Here is a 24,289-nt window from a genome sequence, read left to right on the forward strand (position 1 = left end):
CCATTTCTGTGAAGATATACATTCCCTAATAGCTGCCTTCAAGAAAGTTTTGCTGTGGCGGAAGGCCACCGTGTGCAATGGTCTGTAAGAAAACTGGTCTTGGTACAAACTTAAAAGCATGTGACAATTACAACTGAATTACCTGTGGTTACAAATGTAGCTCATGATGATAGTTATGACTATGTAAAATGGTGATTTTTCATTATGTGGTTCTGTGTACAAGAAGCATAGAAGGCTTCTCATTACTTTAAGCCGGCTTTACTATTAATGCACATTGTTTTGACCTTTAAGAGCTTCAGGCTCAATGACAGGCTCAATGGTGCATGTATTGTTTGCTCAACTGAACAAGCACAGGAGGAAGAGGATACTTTATTAAAAAAGAAGAATCATACCTCTTACTCTGCAGAGCCTATTCTTTTTTTTTTTTTTCTTTTTTTAATCTAAATCTACTCAGTGCATGAGTACACTTGTGTGGCCTTAAGAAAAACATGTTTACAATGTCAGAGACACTGAGATCCATCACTATAAATGCTACTTTGGCAATTGCATCTCAGAAACGTTCTTTTATTCTGATGGAAATGTGAAGTAAACTTGCAGTGCTATATCCAGGGCCTCAGCAAGGAGCCCTGTCGTGGGCAGTAGTGGTGAGTGCAGCTCTGCCTGAGGAAGAGCCTTGGGCCCTGATTCAGAGCTGACCAGAGCTGATGCACACAGCCTCATCAGCTGCAGTGGACTTGACAGCAGAGCTTGCATTTGATAGAGTAAGGTTCGAAGTGTGTCCTGCCCCAGAGTTGACACATTTAGACATATCCCATGGCAACAGGCAAAATGAACCGTAACATATATTATTTGCTCTGTATATCGCAGGGCCTTATGCTGACAAGGGTGAGACTCTCCCCCTGGCATCTGAGCCGCCCAGCGTCGCACTCGGTCATGGTCCGACGGGCAGCAGAGCCGCTCACTTCAGCACAGACCTGAATGCCTCCCTCATCACACGACCCATCTTCATCACAAACACAGCTGTTGGATTGCGCTATGCAGAAACACAGAGGAAAAACACTCAGGATGGCATCCAACTCAGCAAAAAGCAGACTAAAATGTTTCCAGCAAAACTGTAGGATTGACGGCAATTTCTCTGCAGGCTGCTCAGTACAACAAAAGACATGCACCTGTTAGAGGGGGTCCAGAGAGGACCACAAAAATGATCAGAGGGCTGGAACAGCTCTCCTGTGAGGACAGGCTGAGAGAGCTGGGGTTGTTCAGCCTGGAGAAGAGAAGGCTCTGGGGAGACCTTATTGTGGCCTTTCAATATTTGAAAGGGGCCTGTAAGAAAGATATGGACAGACTTTTTCATAGGATGATTTCATTTGGAAGAGACCCTCAGGATCATCGAGTCCAGCCATAATCTAGTCTTTCTAGCAGGGCCTGTTGCGATAGGACAAGGGGTAATGTTTTTAAAGTGGGAAGATTCAGGCTAGATAAAAGGAAAAGATGTTTTATAATGACAGTAGTGAAACATTGGAACCATTGCCCAGAGAGGTTGTAGATGCCCCATCCCTGGAGACCTTCAAGGCCAGGCTGGAGGGGGCTCTGAGCAACTTCATCAGGTAAAAGATGTCCCTGCTCATTGGAGGGAGGCTGGACTAGACGAGCTTTGAAGGTCCCTTCCAATCCAAACTATTCTGTGATTCTATGATTTTTTTTCCTATCCAGAAGTAACAGTAGCTGATACTCAGGTTCAGTGGAAAAGCTAGAAGTGGAAACGAGTGGTGCTCTGATTAGGCTTCCTCTGATCAGAGGTTATTGTGCTTGTGGGTAAAGCTTGCTCAAGGTGCTTGAGATATTGCTCTCAAAGATTTCTCTGATATTACTGCTTGAACCAGTTCATGCATCTACTGCTCCAGAGTCAACATAACATGTAAGATGAGAGATCTGTTCTTGAACAGCAACAAACTGATCACGCAGACACAGCCAGCATCTTTAATTACATATGGGTTGTTTCACCAAGATTAAAGCATCTACTCCTACAAATAAACAGGTGTAGTTGTTTCAGTGACAGCAGCTAAATAGATAAGAAGTAGATCTCATCTGCAATCTATTTTTCATAACTTTGTCTTTGTTTTGGTATTGTATGTTTGTTTGGGTTTTTTTTGGCCTGTGTTTGTCTCTGCTGAAGCTCCAGCCCGTGTTGATTATCTTTTTTTGTTGTTATTATTTCTGTCTGTTCAACCCTGTTAGACAAAACAGATTAACTCCTATCAAGTAATCTTTTTTTGTTTTCAAAATACAACAATAACTGTGCCTCTATCTGGGGCACTTCTAAAAATCTAATTTACTTCTTTATCTTCCCATTTCTGTCATCCCTCCATTAAATGCAATGTAGTGTAGGACACTCAGGGAAGTTATATCTGGGCACTTGAAAACTTGCACTGCAGACAGATTGCAAAAGACTGGGACTATTTCCTCTGAGGGAAGAGACATTCACCTTTCATCATAATATGAGAAAATGGAATATGCAGTGAAGTACAAACAAAAGTAAGCGACTTTCCTAGATAGTATAGAATAAGACATTCAATTCCTTGCCACATGATACTGCTGAGGAGACTGCTCCACAAATTTCAGAAAAGGATTAGCTATTCCTGTCATCAGTAAGGACTGCCACAGTTACTGTGTGCAGAAATTTAAAATAAGTGGATACTGTGAAAAAAGAGTAGGGAAAGGGTTTAACCCAAAACTTTGAGGGAACCAACAGGTAAACCCCTTAACAAGGACTAGGAATAAGTTTTTCCTGGAGATAGTGCATTTTGTTGTGATATCCTCTGGGTTTGTTTTTTTTTTTCCCATGAGCTTCCTGCTGGTTTTGGACATGAAGCACTGGGCTGATGGTTTGAAGAGCTTAGCAGTGCCTGGTGCTCCTGTGAGAGTCTGCAGACACCATACCAGGACTATGCTTAATGAGTAAATGGGGATAAAGATTTCATTTTGGTCATACAAACAATTTTGCTTACAATTGTGAAGAATCTCTTACCATCACATTTTTCCCATGCACGGCATGATCCACATGATATATCAGCTCCCTGAGGTATTTTGCAGTTTTCTGCATTAGTAAGAGAGTATTTTCTGCCCATGCACTCCAAAGCATGCATCTTGCAAACAGTTAAAGGTATGTTTCTCTTGGTTCTTTGATCTGTAGCACAGGTGTCCAGGGAAGGACTGAAAATGAAAGCAGAGATCATGCTATTTAAATATGCTTTATCTTGGTATCTCTTAAAGGAGCTGAAGGACTGGAAAACATTCAGGGTCCAGTTCAAATTTTCCCATTAATTGAAACGCATTCTAAGAGTGCAGCAAGGGAAGTCAAAACACAGACATGTGAATAATTCAGACTCCTTTCTTGTCTACAGGTTGCTGTACCTCAGCAGGGCCAGGATCTGTCCCCTCTCAATGCTTATAAATATCTCGAGGGTGTCAAGAAGATGGGCCAGACTCTTTTCAGTGGTTCCCAAAGATGGGATGAGTGGCAACAGGCACAGGCTGAAGCACAGGAGGTTCCATTTGAACATAAAGAAAAACTTATTTACTTTGAGGGTGCCAGAGCGCAGCAGTGAGAGCGAGACTTCCGTTAAAAATACTCCAGACCTGAATTATTCTCTAATACGCTACACATGTACCTAAGTACATACACAGAAAACATTTCGTATACATATAATGATATATGCACTCACAAAAACTAGCTTGTAGAAGTGGTAATAACAATTCTTGGATAACCTTAAACAGTGTTTGCTGCACGCCTGTGCTCCCTTGGTTACAGCCACAGGTAAGGTGCTGTGCAGGGAATGAGAGAGCATAGATGTGCTCCCAGGGGATGGAGGCCTTTGAAATATGGCACCAAAGGCTCATTTTCAGCACAGTTCCTCATTTTGAGCTCACAAACCCTCCCACAGAGACTTTCAGTGTCTAATGGATCAGTTCTGACGGTGAGTCTCAGGTAAACAGTTGTTTTGTGGGGAAGAGAGGCCAACAAGGAATGGGCAAATGGCCCTAATGAGCTTCACAAGGCTGCCTGAAGGGGAGGGTAACTCCCTGCGAAAGTGGTTTGTCAGAGTGGGGAAAAGGAATTTGGAAGAAGGAAGGTGTGGTAAGAAATTCTTGGCTCAAATCTTGCTTGATGGCCAAGTGTTATAGTAATTTTTCCTTTTTTTTCCTTGGAACTAGGAAGTGGGTTTTGGTAGACCTATAAGTAAAGCACTGAGGAAAAGTGCCTGCTCCAAGCTTTGAGACTGATTCTTTGAGAGATGTTGTGGAAGCCTCTTAAAAGAGCTGGGTTTACAGAAGTTTAAACTACCTGTAACACAGTGCACCTTTAAGATATTTAAAATTTGGCACAGAGTTCACCAGCTGAGCCTGAAAACTTCACTGCATCTACTTGCAGCCAAAATGTCTTCAAATAATAGTAACTGTATTACCTCTCCTGCTTAAGTTAGCATCCTCAACCGCAGTGGTTCCCTCACTAGTGTGCTCGGTCAAAATACCAGCCACTAAATCCTTAGCAAAGTTTGTTGCCTGAGTTTTCCTGAATGTTCTTTTGTTAACATAGAAAATGAAGTTAACTTGCTTATTCTAAGGCACAACAAGTGAGCACACCAATGGATACGCGAGACCAAGCAGTTGACAAGGGAAGCCCGTGTATTTGTCCGCATTCTATTGTTTGTTTGTCTGGCTGCACAGCCTGTGAGTTAGTGGTGCACTGATTTATAATTTGAAAGTTATTTTTACAGACAGAGGTATAAGAAAACTTTATCTTTAAATATTATCTTAAATTTGGAAGAACAAAGTGTGACCCAGGGGAAGCCTTTAATCTGTAATTAAGTTGTTTATTATGTCTAAAATTGTTCAGAGGCCTTCTTTATTTGCCTGAGTGATGAATCTCAATATCTGAGTCTTAAGGCAAAAAACTTGTATACAAGGCAGTTTGAAGAAGCTGAAAAGATTAAGTTCAGACACAAGCGCACTGCTCTGTCTGCTTTGCACCACTTTCACAACACCCAAAGGCGGGGATGGAGGCTGATTTAACCAGCTGCTGAAGGTTCAACCCAGGGAGCTCATGGTCCATGTTGCCAATCTCTAGCTATAGTATAATCTCTCAAACTGTCCTGAGAGTGCTTCACGTATTTGCTATAGCTGGAAGAAAGCCAGTGGAAATCAACACGTTCAGATACATAAGAAAAAGCGTGGAGAATCTGTACTCATAGAGAAATTAATAATTTGCAGTCATTGCTGAGAAAGGTTGAGACAGGGCTAGAAGCACCACAGCAGTGCAATAAAAATTATTAGAGGAAAGGAAGAGTCCTTGTGTAAAGTGAGTGTGAGGAATTCAATACCTTTTACCTGAAAGAGAAGGCTTGGGTAAGAACAAGCTTTTACTAAAGCACATATTGTGAGAAATTAAATAGCAGGTGTAGGTCAGCAAACAACTTCTCTCCCTTTCTCCCACAACAAGAGGCAGGCAACTTCCAGTGAAAGTAAAAAGTGAAAAATTCAGCATGCTGCAAATCATTTTAACTCCTTAAAATTATATTCAAGTTTTAATATAACACAGGTCAACTCTTAGGAGACACATAAATGCTACGCAAATAAATGTGGAGGAGAAAAAGAGGTTACAGTACTTAAAAAATACAAAATCTCATGTCTCACTGTGGAGATAGTATTCAGTTACTGGAGGCTGAGGTTTGACCTCTATTAATACACTAACTGTACTCCAACCTCTTCCTTGCACTAAGGCCAGTTCATATGAAAGAGGTAGTGTCCATGCTGTTAAACTACTTGTCCCCAAAAGATTGGAATGGTCCCTGATCCTGGTAACTCCTGTGTTGTGCCTAGGAATCATCCAGGAGTTGGCCTCTGCCAAAGCTGCTTTAGCAGTTCAGCAGCTCTGGTGCCCAAGATCGTTCCCTTGCTCTGACAGGTGTGGACAGATGCAGCCCAAGGCACCACATCATGAGGGACAAATTACCCTTCATGAGCCTTTGTGGGGTTCTTGTGCTGTCCTGGGAAGTCTCTGTTGTTGGCCTCTTGGAAACCGAAAGGAGGTAGGATGGGTTTGAAACAATGGTGTTCCTGAATTCCCACATGAGCTGTTCACAGCTCTCTTCTGAGCAGAGGCTGCTGCTGAAAGCCACTGCCAAAGCAAGCCAGGTTACTTCTGATCTCTGAGGAAAGACCAAGATGTGCTTACATGCCTTTCTCCTACAGCCTTAACAGGCTGGCAGATCAGTCTGCTGTGACAGCTCATGATTTATCCTTCTATTATTAGATGTGTTATTTCAACAGACAGAGTGAAAAGATGGCATCAGGGAACAGAAATGACTGTTATCTATCTTCCTGCCATTTTGAACATAATTTTTAAAAATAGAAACAAGCAAGTAGTAGATTAATTATAACGAATGCCTGAACGCCTAACTAAGTGTAATTCATTTAACTTCCAAGGTTATTGTGACTCTGCTGATGGTCTTTCCTAGCATTGTGGACTTGCCTTGTCTTCTATACAACTAAGCTCAATACATCCATGAACAACACGAGGGTTTGTGCCTTGCTTTAATGAGTATTGGGAAAAAAATGGTAGGACCAGGTGTTTAAGGATAGGAATAGAGTCTTAGCAGAGCTGTTACAAACCTGGCACTTATTTTCATATGCAAGACAATGGCCTCAAATCCTAGGCAACTGCCCCGGGGGTGTACAAAATCTGAATTAAGCTCAGCAAATCTAATTTTGAGATGTTCAAAGTGTGCTAATTTTGCCTTAGAACCAGAGTCACTGTGCAGGGCACCCTTGAGCTATGTGGCTGATGGAAAGCATACTTAGTCCACTGAGAAGTTCTGCTACCTTGATATAACTTGAGATGACTTAAAAGTTTCTTCTGCCTGCTACAGGAGAAAAAGGCAAACGTGATCTGTTACCCTACAATTTCCGAACTGCTCAGCTCCTGCTGTGACATAAACCTGGCTAGATTTCATATCCAGAGCTCACACTCATTGTGATGGCTTTACAGCAGACTTCATCCAGTCTATGAAAACCAGCCCAGATGCCGGAGTGCTGAGCTCTTTGGCACACCTGGCCATCAGTGCCAGGTGGTCTCAGGTATCTTCCTGTTATGCCTCTGTTTTGGTTCTGTTACCTCCATGTTTAGCAAAGAACTGAGAGAGTTACTAATATCTTTACATTTCTCTTGCATTGCTTAATGCAGAATATAGACTTAGATCAAACAGGAAACAATAAATTCTGGTCTGCAAATTATGAGGCCAGGAAAGGTGATGTGACTGGTCTGTGCAAACTGCTGTGTAAATGGGACATTAGATTTTTGTGCCTTTCATAACTCTCCAGTCTCTCAGTAGGAAAAATAATTCTGCTTTATTTCACTAGCTTACTGCTTCGATGGTTTATGTCCCAGGGGCCTCAGTTCTAACTTTTCCTCAATCTTCTAAATCTTCAAAATATAATTTCATTTTTTTCCATCTATTTCACAGCTCAAGTGAAGCTGAAATTATCCCTTCACCTTCTGTCATCCAACCAAATTTCGTCACCGCTAAAACCCACTGACAGCTCTGACAAGGCAGGTGAGTGATGAACAGGACATTGATTGAGCTGTAAAGCAAACAAAGTACAATGCCTCCTTCTCACATGAGTAAAGCTTTCTCACCTGTCATGGACCGAAGATGTACAAAATTTAATTGGTCTTGAATAAAGTGAGAAAGTCATTGCAAATTCAGCGCGAACTTACCCACACTCATAGGGCATTTTGCACACACATTGCGACTGATGCACTTTTTCCCAGGGCTGACATTTAGGCTCTGTCACTTCTGGTTTCACACTGGGCACTGAAGTAAAAGAACACAGACAGTGCTATTAAGGGTCAGAAGTACAAGGGCTGTTAAAGGTCTCTGAAAGTATCTTATCAGTTAATCTTAAAAGGCACTGAACCATACACCATGACATAAATTCACATCCTGCATGTTCAGTAAAAGTATCTACTGCAGGGAAGGAATCAATACTATTAGAAAGATATGATACACTTTGCAAAGATACTGGTCAGTAATTTATCCGCTGGTCATGTGTCAGATGGAAGGAGACAGGTATGATGTTCAAGCTTAAGCATTCATCTTATTTCTGCAGTAGCCATTTGTTTCTACTAAACTTAGCAGTGTTGAATCATAGCTAGCAACAGCTTTATCATTAGGTTTCAGAGTTACTGGCTTCACTCTTGAACCTAAGGTTTCAAATTCCTATGTAGAAATGTGAACCTGAATATCTTTATACACTTATGATAATGAAAACTACAAGTTCCATCCTTAGCTCTCAACCTGCACTAACTTTAAAAGTAAAAGCAATAGTGATTCTTGGTGAATTTTTATGGTTGTACATGTAATGTTCTTCGAGTGCCGAGTCGTATTCCAAGCTTGAAAATGAAATAGGCCTTTGCTAAACATTCCTCTGGAGATTTCTGGATCAAGTAATGACAAGACTTTGCTAAATCTGTACAGACACAATTTCTGAGAGAGCTTTATCCTGATTTGTGTTTTAGATTAGGTATCTGTAACTTCCTACTTTAACATGAAACTTTAATATTTGTGAACATCATTGCCTTTGAATAAAAAGTTTAAAAAATCTCCCTATAGAGACCAACAGAAATTGCCAGAGAACAAAAAAAAAAAAAAAAAAAAGAGTTGCAGTGTATTGCAATACAGACGGCAGGCATAACAGGCATAACCCAGTCTCCTTGCAGGGGGGAAATTTCGACCAAAAATCTCTGCATTATCTCCACCACTGGGGCTGTTGGTTGCATTGTTGTTTGTCACTGACACTACTGCTGACTAAATCCAAATGTATGTTTGCTGCTGTACCTTGGATATACGTATCTTCTTAATTTTTATGCCTCTTATTTCATATTCCTTGCCTCTTTTTTACATTGTTGTTCTATTAATAATCATTATTCTAATGTAATTGTTGTCCCTTTTTGTAGTTGGTTTTGGTTTTGGTTTTGCCTTTCTTTAAACTTTTGTACTGATGTAATGCTCCCATACAACCAGGTACAAACTTTTTCTAAAGATGGAAGTATTTGAAATTGGTTCTAATTATTACTGGAATTTGAAAACATGATCAAACAAAAAAAAAAAAAGAAAATTGGTCACTCAGCCTAAGGAGTAATTGGCAACAGTACTTCAGCACTGGCACTTTAGCACTTCATCAGCAGTGAACTGTTCAGGTACAGCTATGTTACTCCTTCTGAAATCCTTATGGTTCCAGAGTACATGGGTATGACACAGCAGCAGACAACTTTTGCACTGGGAATCTCACAGGACAGCTGCCTTTTGAGGTCTAAGCCTGACTGTCACCTGCCTCTTCTCTCAGGTCAGGCAACCTCAGGCAGCAGCTGGCCAACAAAGAGAGGACAGGCATGAAATGTAGGAGACACGCCTGGTCTTCTACAGTAGTGACTGTTGTCCCCAAGCAAGGGTCTCCCCAGGGATACGAGAACGTCTGGGACCTCGAGTGAGGATGTGACTGGCCTGAAGCAGCAAGCTGCTTGGATGTCTGTATGTCACTGACCAGCAACACAGGAGTGCACAGAAGAAAGTGTTGTCTGGCTTCTACAGCTGGAAGAGGTGACTTAGAGCTGCTGTCTGCTATAGCCTGTAACTCCCTCTGCCAGCTCTTGCCAGTAGCCCATATTAGCTGTGTGACAGTCATATGACAAAAGGAGTAATCCAGCCTTGTCCTTCTCTGCCATGTGAGGTCATGGTGCACTGAACAGCTTCCAGATAGAAAAGCCACATCTCTAAGGTGCAGCTCACATGGTGATGGTGTTACACAACATGGGTGAAAAGTGAAGTATACTTGGGTGACGGAATAAGCAGTGTACATCCCAGGTGAGCTCTCAAAGTATTTTTAGTGACAATATTTGATAGAAATAGGTGAGTGGTAAGCAAAAAGACATAAGGAAACCTCAGCAGAAATGTCTTATGGCATCTTTTTTGAACAGCCCACAGAAAACATATGCTCATGTTTTCTGCGCTTCCTGCTGGTGATGTAAGTATGGCTTCTCTCTATTACTGTATCAGATATAAGCGTTGCCTATATCTTATCTACAACATATCTACAGCAATATATCTATCTAGTCTGTCCAAGAAAGAAACTCCTGCATTGCATCTGGAGGACTGCAATGTCTTACCTGGTATCTTGCACTGGATAGTCTTCATGTCAGGAGACCACTTGAGGCTGGGCTCACACAAAATAGAGCGTGCTCCTTCCAAGTGCATGCCATGAGGACAGGACAGAGTTATTCTCTCACCAATCTCATACACAGGTTTCCATGGCTCTACTTGCAAACTCCATTCCAGGACAGGCAGGAGACAAGCGGTTTCTAAGAATTGAAGCATTCAAGACAGCCACAGCGAATCAGTGTATTGCAGAAAGCAGTCACATGTTTTAACTTCTCTTACATTCCTTAACAAATTGAATGGTAAGTTTAGCTGATTTTCCTGTAGAATCATATCAATCATGTTAGCACAGGATATTAACTCATCACACCAGCCAAACATGCAACACCAAGGACATGGTGCCAATATGTTCTCCTACTGCCTGCAGGTCCAGCCCTAGCTTGAAGAGGGCTTCTGTGTTCTTAGGAAGGAGGAAAGGATGGCGTTAAACTACAGGTCTGAAAATTCCCTTATCTCACTCAAAGTTGACTCACAAATAAAAGGGGCAGGGGAAAACAAACAAAACAAATAAACAAACGCCCTAATGGTTACTGACTGGATTAGGGGAAAAAAGTTAAATGGGGTGATCATCCAATATGTAAAGTGATCCCTGGAGTAGTGTTCTTATCATAAGGTGGTTATTTGAGAACTTTATTTTTTCCCAGTGTTGCCCACTGGACCTTTTCCTCAGTTTGCTTTATCCATAGACTCATCCTTCTGGTTCTTGGACATAGCCACAGGACTGAATTAAGCAGCCAAGTTTGTTTCCACAAGAAGTAATTCTTGGACTGGAGTTTAGTCTCCCTCACTTCTAGCCTTCCATAAAACCAGACTTCATGGACACATTTCTATTCCAATATTACAGCATCTGCATTGAAAATAAAAGTCAATTTAGACCTAATTATGTCTAGCAACTGGAAAATACAGGTGTGTATTTGTCCACCTTTGTAGCTGGAAAGCAGACATTCAGAGATGTTTCACTGTAATTCAGGAATGGAGTTGCATTTTAAAACAAGAATCACTTAGACATACCCTTGCAATATCTGTCTCCAATTTGCCACTGTAAATTACTGCCACACTTAGCAAAAGGATCACCAACAAGGGAATATCCATGTCTGCAAGCATAAACAATGCTTTTCCCAACAGGATATGAGTTTTCAGCATTCTGAAAGAAAAGGAACAGCTGAAATTTTGGATATACAATCTAAGAACCACCAGCAGCATTGAACTCCCTTTAATTCTGGCATGCAGTAGCTGAGGACAGTGAGAAGTGGTAATGTCATTGATGAGAGTGTCTGGAATACTGGGGCAACTCTGATTATCAGCAGTCAATAAATGTCATCAAAATGGAGACGATGTAACTAAGTTGGTAGAATGCAGAACATGCAGGCTATCTGAATGATTTGGATGAGGGAATAGAGTGTACTATCAGGAAGTTTGCTGATGACACCAAGCTGGGAGAAGTGGCTGACACGCCAGAAGGCTGTGCTGCCATCCAGAGACCTGGACGGGCTGGAGAGTTGGGCAGGGAAAAATTTAATGAAATATAACAAGGGCAAGTGTAGAGTATTGCACCTGGGTAGGAACAACCCCAGGTTCCAGTATAAGTTGGGGAATGACCTATTAGAGAGCAGCGTAGGGGAAAGGGACCTGGGGGTCCTGGTGGACAGCGGGGTGACCATGAGCCAGCACGGTGTCCTTGTGGCCAGGAAGGCCAATGGCATCCTGGGGTGTATTAGAAGAGGGGTGGTCAGTAGGCTGAGAGAGGTTCTCCTTCCATCTACTCTGCCCTGATGAGACCACACCTGGAATATTGTGTCTAGTTCTGGGCCCCTCAGTTCAAGAAGGACAGGGAACTGCTGGAGAGGGTCCAGCACAGAGCAACAAAGATAATTAAGGGAGTGGAGCATCTCCCTTATGAGGAAAGGCTGAGGGAGCTGGGTCTCTTTAGCCTGGAGAAGAGGAGACTGAGGGGTGACCTCATTAATGTTTACAGATATATAAAGGGTGAGTGTCACGAGGATGGAGCCAGGCTCTTCTTGGTGACAACCAATGATAGGACAAGGGGTAATGGGTACAAACTGGAACACAAAAGGTTCCACTTAAATCTGAGAAGAAACTTCTTCTCAGTGAGGGTAACAGAGCACTGGAACAGGCTGCCCAGGGAGGTTGTGGTGTCTCCTACTCTGGAGGCATTCAAGACCTGCCTGGATGCCTTCCTCTGTAACCTCATCTAGGTGTTCCTGCTCCAGCAGGGGGATTGGACTAGATGATCTTTTGAGGTTCCTTCCAATCCCTAACATTCTGTGATTCTGTGAGGGTTATTGCTGAAGGTATCTTCTGACAGGGGTCTGGCAGTGGTACATCAGTGATGGAGCAGTGCTCTCCTGCAAGTGACAAACTGACTTCAAATATGTCTGCCATCAAGCATTAAGAGGGGAACATTAGCTCCTGAACAGCCTTCCAAGCGGACTGGTGGGGAGTATATGGCTTTGCACATGTTTAAGAGGGCATGTTATCCGCTGTGTGATTTGGTCACTCAGAAGGGCTGAGCTTGAGGACATGTTGGTTTTTTTTTTTCTCGTTTTACATCCCAATCTGTTCTAACAAGCGGTCTTATGAAACTTGAGAGCACTACACAAATTGCAGGGTTTTAACTTTAGTTTGTGAACCAAAAATATCAATGTGGGAGGCAACAATTGACTACCAAAAAAAAAAAAAAATCACTGGCAAAAGAGGGACCACAAAATTTTGGACCTTGCCTCAGGTTGCAGTTGTGCAGACAATTAATGGATTTTGAACTAATCCTTTTATCTCTTTGTTGAGCAAAAATGCTCTAGATGGCCTCATAACATAGACAAGGCATAATTCATTCCTCCAAGTGAGGGATTTAGTCTCCCTTGTTAATAGGCCCAAGTTACAGTCAGTCAAATACTTTGCCAGATCATAGCTTCACCAGGGAACAAGAAAGTGCGATGGTAAGTTACAGAGTGTAGAGTGAAGGTTCCTAAAATCTGTTTATACTTTTGCTGTAGACTTGCTGGGGGTTCTTCCACAGTTCACTTTCTGTGCTGTTTTTTCTCTAGTTTCTTGTGCTTTAATATGTAATTCATGTGGCAGACAAAATATTTAATATGTGTATAGGGTAAAAGACAAGTAGATTACTTTTCTCTGTAGGTACCATGGTCCAGAAAAGCAAATATTTTGTTCCAGTTTGAGGGTTCAGACTTTTTAAAATTTTATTTTTAGCAAGAAGTCTTGGCTAATGTCATGTAAACTTCAGCTGGGGAAAAATTCTGGGAGACCTGCTATACAGTAACTCTGATACTAAGCTTACCACGGTAAATACGTATTTGCAAGTGAATATCTGTATTAACTGTAACAGAGACACTGCAGGTACAGAAAGGACAGATAATACAGTACTAGAAATAACTTGCTTATAAGAGAGTACAAGAAATAACTTACTTGAACAAATCCATTTTCCAACAGAGGAGGAGGTGAACAGAATTCTGTAGGACTTATGGATAAATCAAAACAGTGTGGTTCAATCAACCTATGAAGCAAACAAAAGTACGATTTAGTTTGAATTTAGTCTCCCTTCCTTTAAAAATTCTACTGTTCTCAGTTTTCAAGATTATTATGCGCCTCATTTACATCACTATTACACAGTGCCAGGCTATCTGAGAGAATGCTAAATAGAATGCTGTCAAGTTTACTGGCTTTTACGCCATTTTCTACTCTTACCTTGTATCAGATTCACAGCTTCAGAATTTCATTTTGTTTCAACTTAAATACGAAAGCTCAGTAAGTGATAGTCTCCCTGAATTCAATAGCTTAGGCACCCTTCTGAAAGAAATGTTTTAAACCTTCCTACAGTTGTTCTCCAACTGTTTTGGTTTCTGTTTCTTCTTACCGCAAATGCTGCAACTCTTCATCTTCGCATGTTCTGCTTTCATGCTGCTCACCTATGCAGGCCTTCCCTCCCCCACGCGGGGAGGGGTTGTTGCAGGTTCGAGTCCTTGATTTCCTTCCCCCTGAACAAGGACTCCAGGAAGACCAGCAGCTCCAGTGTCCATCAACAACACCTATGCAAAATTTGGGAATATTTCACATTAAACTTCTTAGCAGGTTTTTTGTTGTCTGAGAAAAAAATCTAGTGATGGTCCAAACTGTGACCTTAATAAGAATTCCAGGTTGCAACAATCTAATCTTACTCAAACTCATCTTTTACTTAAGTATAATTCCATGGAGTCTGTAAGTTAGCTATTTTTGTATTCTCTTAGACTCACCAAATATCAATTATCAGAAAAATTAAAGAGTAAAAATTGATGAAGTTATTGATACCTATTCATTTACTACATATATTGATTTCTAGAAAGCCACATTTTTAGTGGTTAGCATTGTGAATTGCCTTTAACAATATTAAAACCAGGTTTTGGTTGAGTGCTGCTCAGACATGTTAAGCAAAGACTCAGGCTTAGGATAACCCTCCGCATGCTGCATATCTGCAGTGATATCTGACCCAAGCAGCCAACTCGGGTTATGCACTGGGACAGACACACTCTGGAAGCAGGAGAGCACACTCTGCCACTTCCAAACTCTCACAAGTTTAAACTGTGCTGACCTGGCTGATCTTGCACAAGAGTTCCCAGCTCACAAGCTGCTCCAAAGGTGTAAGGCTTGCAGTAACACACACACTGAGTTCCTTCCACAGCTGCCTCACCACCATTCTGGCAAGGCTGACATTTGCAGGGATCATTTTCAGCCATATATTCTTCAATGGCTTGTTTTAGGTAATGCTTTTTGACGGAGGAGCAGGGCACTTCCTTTACCAGCTCATACAATGGTGTTAGCTACACACAGTAGAGAAACATTTATATTAAATAGTTATAATTGGGATATAAGAGTTTATGAGCACATTTTGTCATGTAAAATGTAGCTGATCATTTTAGCTTCATGGAATCTTCCTGTGAATTTTTATTTTCTTTTTTTATAAAGTGATCTGAAAACAAAGCAATTGCAGACTACAGCCTGATTATTCACCAGCTGTAGCTCAATCATTTCTCCCATTTAGGTGATCCCATCTGCTCATCTCTGCTTCAGGAAAATAGCCTTACCTTTTGTTTAATTACTCTGGGATAGTCTGTCACTGATCTGGCCCAAAAGGAGTATCTCTGACTGTTCCCAGCAGGATTATTCAGCTCTAGATAACTAAGGCCTGCAACAGCACCTGGGCTTCCTCCTTCTATGTAGGGGTCTCCTTTAATCTTATTACCACTGCTTCCTGTAGATTAAGGATGGGAGATACAGAAAACACGATTGTTGCTATATTTACAAACGGAAATAGAAACAATACATGCAAAAACGATACTAGCAAGCAGTGAAAGGGCTCTTTGGTGCAGATCAACATCTGTGCCTGGGTCAAGATTTCCTATATGGATAATATATAGGAAGCATCTGTTTTTGCAGGTATCTTAGCAGCCATGACTTAGGATGTCCAGAAAGGTACTAGTTACTGGGAAAGCATTTGTAATAACTGATGGGTGGTTAGATGGCCTTTTAAACTAGACACCTGGTGTCTGGGTTCAGAATGTTAAGATCAAGTTCAACAGAGCTATTAACACCTGCTCCTCAATTTGACAGATATTTAGGAGGAGATGATGGAAAGATGGAGACATGACAACTGTACAAGTCACTGTTGAACATTTACCTGAAGAAGTCTGTAGCAGTTCATCCAGTTTGGAGCACTTTACTTTTTTCTTTTTCACAATGAATGCATTCCAGCCTGATGTGGTGCACTCATACATGTCTGTTATGCTCAAACCTGCAGATAATCAATCCATTAAAAATACTGTACACAGAAAGTGCGTTGGATTAATTTCCAAGTTTCTCATTGTCTTGAGACGTGTTTTAGGAAGAAAAGAAGCAGGAAGTATTATCCCTAAATTAGAAGGCAACTAACTAGCATGTTCTGTGGGAAGGTCCATACACTGCTAAAGCCTGTGGATGGAGGCTGAAAGGTGGGATGTGTATCTGGAAAAAGCTTATTGTTTCTTTCATCTCTTTTTTCAGCAATTGCTAGTCCTACAGCACTGCTCCCCACTGAGTACCATCATACATGTCACTCTGGTGTTTGCTCTGTTTGTAATTTTTTTCTGCTTTACACAGTTTTACCCAACCTACATCTTCAAATAACTTTTAAGCTTTAACACTACTTGAGATTTAGATTGGCAGTAGAATTCAAGTTTAGCCTGATGAGCTCCTGAATCAACCATCAAATTTTTGCCACACAGAGCACTGCAGGTCACAGATGTGGATCTCGAACTAAATGTTGTGGTTTGGTCTCTTTTTCTAACCTTTTAAATTTTCTCTATGAAGAGAATGTGGTGACTAGTAAAGCCTCTTATTTGATTTTAAATATCAGCAGGGAGAACAGGCAAAGAAATGTTTGTATTTGTTTACTCACTTTGTTTCTTCTAACAGATACTCTAGTACTCTACCTTCTGCTTTCATCTTGTCAGTATCCATATAAAAGATAACTTTGTAATGTCCTCCTAGAGATCCTGAGTGTAAGAAATGAGTCCCAAAATGTTCAATAAGTCTTCGGTAGACGTTGTACTCATAGACGGTTGGAAGGTTGGCCAGTTCCTTCCAGAAGGGCTCTGCGAGAGTGAGAAAGTCTGGGCGGTTGTTAATAAACTGAGCAACTTCCACACTATTCTCAACAACCATCAGCTGCCTGCTCTGGAGGAAGGAAAATATGTCAGTCATGCTTCGTGTCACTGTCAGGGTGGTTTCCACTAGCCAGATGACATGCACATTATATTATCTACTAAACAACAGCTCTTCTAGAGTTGTCAGACACATCTAAAGAACTTGGTGAATGCCAAAAGAACATCCTGAAGTTAGGAAACATCTTTTAGACCTTCACTTACAATTGCTGTGTGATTTATTTTCCTCCTGTGTACCTGAAAGCTAGTGTAAGGAAAATAAGAAAAAAAAAAATATCACTCTTCAAAGCTACTGGTTGTTTCCAACACTGAAAGCCTTACAGCAGCAGGTTAACAAGCCTTGTCTGAAAGCAAATCAGGGGCTCTAGAGAGGACTCCTTTTTACCCTTTTTTGTCTAGAGAAGCCTTTCTTTGTAACGGGCTCCAGGGATTTTGAGGCTGCTGCTAAGTTATAAAATCCTATATGCCTATACAATAATGGTCATCTCACCCTCTCAAAGTTGCTTTTGAACTTTGTTATGATCAAAATTCTTCCTTGTTAGTGTGGTAAAATGAGTTTGTTCTCTGTCAGCTTGGGGGCCATAAAATGTATACATTCATGACTTGATTTTATTTGCTATAAGATAGAATTAATGCTTCATAATTGAGAGTTATATCAGATTATTTATCTAATGCTCCCTTTTAAACAAGCCAAAGGCATAAGCACTGTGACCTCCTGGCTGTTTAAGACACCAGATCTTTATCTTAATGGAGTTCTAGTAGTGGAAATTGCATTATAAAATAAAGTAGCTTTAACCACAGAACTATTTCATTTTTTTTCACTCTAAGATGCTGACAGAGGTGATAAGAAAAAAAAAAAAAGTGCAGTAAATCACTGGAAGAAATTAATAGAATCATAGAATCATTTTAGTTGGAAAAGACCTTTAAGATCATCAAGTCCAATAATTAACCCAACACTGCCAAGTCCACCACTAAACCATGACCCTAAGAATCTCATCTCCACATCTTTTGAACCCCTTCAGGGATGATGACTCCACCAGTTCCCTGGGCAGACTGTTCCAATGCCTGACAATAAATTATGAGAAGAAGTGAATGGTTATCTTCCTCGAATAAGGAGGAAAACAGCTAGTAAATAAATAAATTACTAATAAAGAGGTAAAATTGAGAAAGTAAAAAACAGCAGCCAATGCTTATTAATTGATAATGGAACCAGTGATCTCTTTGTTAATGTTTTATGCTGTGTGCCAAAAACATCTTGATAATATAAATAGTTTCATCTCACTATAAAAGCACAGGAAGAAAAATGATGAAAATATTTATGTAAAATACTAAGCCACAGTGACAACTTATACACACCTTTTGACTGTATTGCAGATTTTTATTCTGTGAATAATGGTGTCCACTGTTTGATTTTTCATACCTCTCTGTGTGTTTAATATAAGACCAGCTGCTGTTGAAAAACTCATAGCTGAAATCATTCTGAATTTTAACCTAGAAAATGAAAGATAGAATTCTGTATAAAGAGCCTCATGAAAGATGTTAAAAATGGTAACTTATAGCGTAGAGCAAGTCCTTCCTGAAGCAAAAAATCCAATGTGTTTTTCAGGCTGAATCCATTTCAGACTTCATAAAAAGTACCACACTCTACTGGAAAATCCTCACATATATACGTATATATAGTTTATACAGCGGTATATTAAGTACTTATGAAGTAAATTACATTAAAGACTGCTTGCTATGCTTTTTATAAGTGTGAGACAACCCAAATCTTTGAGGCAATGACTTCAAACAAAACATATCTCTGGAAGATTGCCACAAAGCACCACAAAGAACCTCAAAGCCTTGTGCAAGTAAAATTTCTTAGGGTGAATCAGGCCACTACTTATGCTAAAGAGACGGCTTTACATTCAGTCTAACTGTGCGAGAATTAGAAATCACATCCAAGGAATTACATTTTTCTTCCTTCCATTTTAGCAAGATATACACCTGTTTGTATTTCAAAATAATAAGAGACTTCATGAAGGGAACAGGTGTTCCTCAGCTGCATTTAGGGAAACCTACCTGCCAAGAGGCCCTACAAGCTGTGCATTATTCTCCCAGTCTGAATCATGACTCTAAATATAAAGCTGTGCTTAATGGAAACGTACTTGGAAAGTATAAGCAAGAACGCTTTCACTCAGCCTGTAGTATTCTCTCCCATCACCGCTAAAGACCCTTCTGCATTGTCCTCCAAAGCTTTTTGTATGAATGACTCTTCCCCTAGTCTCACCAGTAATGGCATCAAAGCTATGAGAAGAAAAACATGGAAGATCATTAAGACAGAGAGGTAGCAAATTATTTTACAGGAGCTGAAAATTACAGAGCCATTATAACTGAATGCTGTATTTGCAGATTAAGATCATAAATTTATTTACCCAAGAAAAGGGGATATCAATTCATAGACTTTGTTGTACACGGCATTTTAAAATATAGAAAGGAAAATGTTGCTCTTGCTTTGTCAACAAAAATGAACACATATCAATATCTCTTAACATTAAGACATTCATATCTATCATAACTGATTTTATTGTGTTTTAATGTTGCAGCAGTTAATGCAACACTGAAACAACAGGGCATCCATTCCAAAATGTTTTTGTATTATATGTGAATTATATCACACACCAAGTGATACAACTATGCTAAAGAAACTTAGGATAGTTATTTTGCTAGGTTGCAGATAGGGTATATAAACAGAAATCCATATGGATCGACTGTACTAAATGCAATAGCAATGAACGAAAAGAACGAGCATTTTGGCTCATTTTTCCATGCTGATGATTATGGTTTTTTGGTTGACATTTCATTTCACGTCTTAAAATATGTTTTTAAATGGCAGGAATGAAAGATAAAAAGCTTTATTCTGTGCTTCAGATTAAGGGGCCCGTGCATCCTGGCTGCACTGAGCCACTGACATGGTGCAGGCTGTTCTGCTGAACACTTTTGAACATGGCATGTTTCCCCATAGGCCCAGTGAGTCTGTTTGTAGAGCCAGAGCTTGTAAATACAACAAAAATGTAAATGCGTTTGGCACCAGTATTACTGAGCCCAGCACAGAACATTACCCTGTTCCTGTAAGTTCTGAATTTGGTGGTGTTTTATCAGTATCGCATACGGTTGTCTTCTCTTCACATTGATCTTCATCTGTACCATCTTCCTCACAATCCTGATCTCCGTTGCACACAAGAGATCTGCTAATACACTGACCTAAATCAGAACAAAAGTGCATGGAGAAAGGAGCAGAGTTTGTTCATTTGAAAATAAACAATCTAAATCCAAATAAAAAGTCCCACTTATGTACTACGTTAATTAGCTTGTCCACTCACATGATGAAGAGTCTGCACACAGGAGGGCTTATGAAACAACAGTAAATGTAGACAGAAAGAAAAAGTGCTTAGCATACTTGAGGGAATCAGAGCCATTCAAGGTTTGTGATATATTAATGAAACAGTTGACTTCTGGATTTATTTTCTGAGCTTTCATGCTTTGACCCTACCATTTGTGATTAACTGTGATTATCGCACTGGTAGCACCAAAACATGTTTATCATATTCCTCTGTGAAAAATGTCTACCTACTGAGGTAATGTGCTTTTTTTTGTGACGGTAATGGAAGCAGATGGATACTACCACTGTTTTAGGGAGCATCAGTTTCCATGATCCGAGCGATTTCCAAGATGTTTGGATATAGCCTAAAAGAGTTTGAACAATGGCATCTAAGGTTGCCTCCTTCATTACCTTCTCATAATGAAAAAACTGTACTCTAGGGCAAATTAGTAAACCAGAACAACTTAGAAAGGCTACCAGGGCTACAGAGTATTATCTGCAAAGCTTTGCAACACTTCAGATGAAATTAAAACCTGTAGTAGGCTGAAAAAAGCAAAAATACAGCTAAATCAAATTTCTGTGTAGGTCAGGGGTCTTGCAAAGCCATTACCCATTTACTGAACTTCAAAGATAACAAGGTCAGCTTCTTAACTTTATGACCAGAAAACAGTGGAAAAAGATCTTGGATGGTACCTGAGAAACACCTGAACCGATCACCACAGCCATCCTCTATTGGGCAGCCCCTTGTGGGAGTGCACGGTCTGGTTTCAAAGGCAGCCCCAGAGCAGGGGTTTCCCCCATACTGGCCATAAACTGCTACCGTCCGTCTCCGAATCTGAACAAAAATCAAGGGAGACCTTATAAAATCCAAATGCAAAGCAGGACTAGTTTACTGGTGTCAAGACAATACATGCTACCACCCTACTGCTATAAGGAAATGAGACATTCACCATTTTTTCTGAGAACAACACCACTTGGTATTACCACAATATGTTAAAACACTCTCAAGTTAATGGAAAGACAACTATTTTGTCTATAAGGCCTTTAGACAGAACCATAAGCCTGGCTGGTTTGTTCAAAAATCTCAGATATATAACTAAAACCAAAAGAAAGCTGATGACAAATTTCAGTTTTATTTTATATTTTTAATATGAAATTCAAAGTCAATGATGCTTTTAAGGAAGATGGTAAAATCTAACATTAAGTGGGCTACTTTGTGCTTCTAAAAAGAATAAGGACAGTCTCATGGTGCATCTTTAATTTTGACTATTCTCTCCTAATCAATGCAACATCAAAGTAAATGAGAAAGAAAATCACAGGTAAGAAGTAAGTGTCTTGCACATCAAGAGAGTTGCACTTTAAAAATTACCAGTTTGTTTTTATTTAAGATACTATTTTGCAACCAAGTTTTCTTCCCTTGAGACTTGACTCCTCTAATGGAAAATCAATGGAATTGGTACAAACCAGCATCAACAGAGGAATGTCTCAGTTTACCAAACAGTTCAGTTGAGCTTTTTGGAACTATCACCAAAATGAAAAGTGCTCAAATTATTTTATAACATGAATTTCATAGTTTTGAAAGGGAACAAAAAGGAGACTGGAGGATTTCCGTTCTGAATTCTTTATTGTTCCTCCTTCTTGTTCTTCTGAGGCTTTTGTCTGACACTTGCTTTGTGATTTTAAAGATATAGTGGCTCCTCAACTACAGGGAAAAAAAGCATACTCTTTTGAAGTCATGAGTAGAAAAAGCATGTCCATCTATACCTGTTTTTGAGTACAGCCATCGCACTCGGACCAAGGGCCAAAAGAATTCCAGCGGCAATGGACTGGACGGGATGGGCTGCATCGGTAGTATTTTTTTGCATTAAAAAAAATAATAATAATAATAATAGTAATCAGGGAACACCATCCATGAGTATTAGTGCAAAACTTTCCTAGACAGCAAAATAGGCCTCCAATAAAAATAAGGTCTGTGATCAGGCCCCCTCTAAATCCATTGAGATTTGCTTGTCATGTGTAGGAATGAAAGCAGTTCCTGCTTGGGCTTTCTGGTCATGGAACAACAGAAGAAATGAGACATCGACCTAGTCTGAAGACCAGCAAGGACTTTGTGCAACCCTGTACCAGCTTTGAAGCCCAGCTTCAGCGGTGAAGCGGGAGAGGCCAGACCATGCTGAGAGGTGGGCAGCGGGCTGCCAGGGCTGTGTGTGCCATGGCGTGGGGCAGAGCTCCCAAGCAGCCCGAGTGCCCCTGCGAGGCACAGGGAGTGCAGCTTGCCCCTGGGATCAGGGCTGGCTTGGAGTCAGCTGCCCCATTTGGCAGATGTGAGCTGCTGTGTCTCACACCACTGCCCTGTGCTTTCCTCCCAAAATCTGACTCCTCCAGGCAGAGGTAAGGGACGCCGCGATATCCTCACTCCTGTCACCACTGACAGCAGTGCTGACACTGAACAGTGTCTTCTCTCCCACCAAATACATCCAAAAACCCCTTCAAGCCCTGTCCCATGCACCAGAAGCTGTCTATTAGATTATATATGCCTAGCTTTTAGCAAGTAACTTACTAAAGAAATATTCACCTGGAAAAAATGGGAAAGAAGCCTGAAACTTCCAGCAACAGAAAAATCCCCAGCACCTGAAAAAAACAGAAGCAAAAGCAAACTTACTCTGCTTTTCTGCTTTTTCCATTAGCTCATGTAGCTTTTCCAACTTTCTGCAATCTTTACATTAGACAGCTTAAGAAATAAAGGACAGCATCATACTGACTTTCTTCAGCTTTGTTGTGCAAGCTCTTGTTCTTTACTTTTTCCTTTCTTGCAATACTGCCCAATTACATTTTCGGCTAAGTATTTCTCCATATAAATTAATATTTCATTTCACTCACCATATTCACTTCATCAGTAAAAATTAAGTAAGCAATTGTCTTACCTTCATGTTAGATGAAATACTCAGATATCCAGCAGAAAATGCACTTCCACTCAATTCAGCAGCCAAAGGAGTCAGTCAGTCTGTCTGCTACTGTACATCTCTTCTCTCTCTGCCTTGCTATTCAGCTTTTCTTTCCCCAGACAGGCTGAATATTGCCAAGGAATTTTTATATTAGCCCATCTAGTCCTCTCCAGGGACACAGACTGCTTTAGGACCTGCTCAGTGTTTTTAAGACACATAAATCAAGGCTTGGCTGTGCTGACTAGCGCTGGCACAAAGCTGTGAGGAGCGCTTACTGGAAAAATGTTTATCTTTTCCGTATCTTCTCTCCCACAGCTTCTCTCCTCTGGACAAGACTTTTGAGAGGTCCCAGGACAGTCTTGGTGTCATATACACTGGACCAGAGTTGAGTCACCAGCTTCAATAGGAAAAGCCACTCCAGAATTAGGGTGATGTTGCTAAGGTTTAAATTTTATAATCAATCTTCAGTCTTCACTTCTGTAGTTATTCTGGTTTTTGTGTATCAGGTGTCGCACTGGAAATCAGTTTACGGATCTAAATGCCAGTTTTAGCCAATTTTGGTATAGTCCTGCCTGTGAAAGGCTTCCCGAGATCACCACAGCCCTTAGTTTCACTGACACAATAGCTGGGTTTTCATAGGGATGCTCTTGCAGAAGTAAGAGCACTTCAGTTTTTCCTCACCCTGTCATGCCTTCTTAATTTTTCTTTTGTCTTTTTTCACTTTCCAGGGCTTATCCATTCCAGTAACAGCAATAAAATGCCACTTCTGGGGAAATTCACTTGAATTTATCCTAGTGGAGCTTGCATGAAGCCCTCATGGAAAAGCAGCATCTCTATCTTATAACCCCATCTCAGATACTAAATCTATTTTAGACAGTCTGACACAGTCCTCAGAAAATTAAATGCTTCATGTCACAGCATCACTACATAGTGACTTTCAAACCCTGCACTCTGTTGGCATGGTTTGCTTTCCTTAAGCAAGATGCCTAGATCTTGGAT

The 24,289-nt window shown here is 40.6% G+C and overlaps 1 protein-coding gene across 1 annotated transcript; it reads right to left on the reverse strand.

The window, feature by feature from the left end:
- Positions 1–415: 415 nt before the first annotated feature.
- On the reverse strand, positions 416–23,419 carry C7 (complement C7). The gene is made up of 18 exons (XM_082074974.1): positions 23,270–23,419; positions 22,921–22,976; positions 22,110–22,185; positions 21,039–21,180; positions 20,086–20,227; positions 19,132–19,270; positions 18,341–18,475; positions 16,754–16,997; positions 15,964–16,077; positions 15,371–15,537; positions 14,878–15,106; positions 14,167–14,338; positions 13,719–13,806; positions 11,286–11,418; positions 10,226–10,417; positions 7,778–7,874; positions 3,029–3,213; positions 416–1,033 (listed from the first exon to the last, which is right to left on the reverse strand). The coding sequence occupies exons 1-18, from the start codon at positions 23,273–23,275 to the stop codon at positions 846–848; spliced, it is 2,505 nt and encodes an 834-aa protein (XP_081931100.1). The 5' UTR covers positions 23,276–23,419; the 3' UTR covers positions 416–845.
- Between the last annotated feature and the right edge of the window lie 870 nt (positions 23,420–24,289).

Source organism: Streptopelia decaocto, assembly GCF_964273445.1.
Source record: "Streptopelia decaocto genome assembly, chromosome: Z".
NCBI classification, from domain to species: Eukaryota; Metazoa; Chordata; class Aves; order Columbiformes; family Columbidae; genus Streptopelia; species Streptopelia decaocto.

What these genes read in the sequence shown, in the direction of transcription:
- C7 (XM_082074974.1), bottom strand. An exon ending in CCAGAGTAATTAAACAAAAG is followed by an intron (nt 15,107 to 15,370) that starts GTAAGGCTATTT and finishes TACTGTGTGTAG; the next exon opens with CTAACACCATTGTATGAGCT. An exon ending in TGCATGGGAAAAATGTGATG is followed by an intron (nt 1,034 to 3,028) that starts GTAAGAGATTCT and finishes GTTTCTGCATAG; the next exon opens with CGCAATCCAACAGCTGTGTT.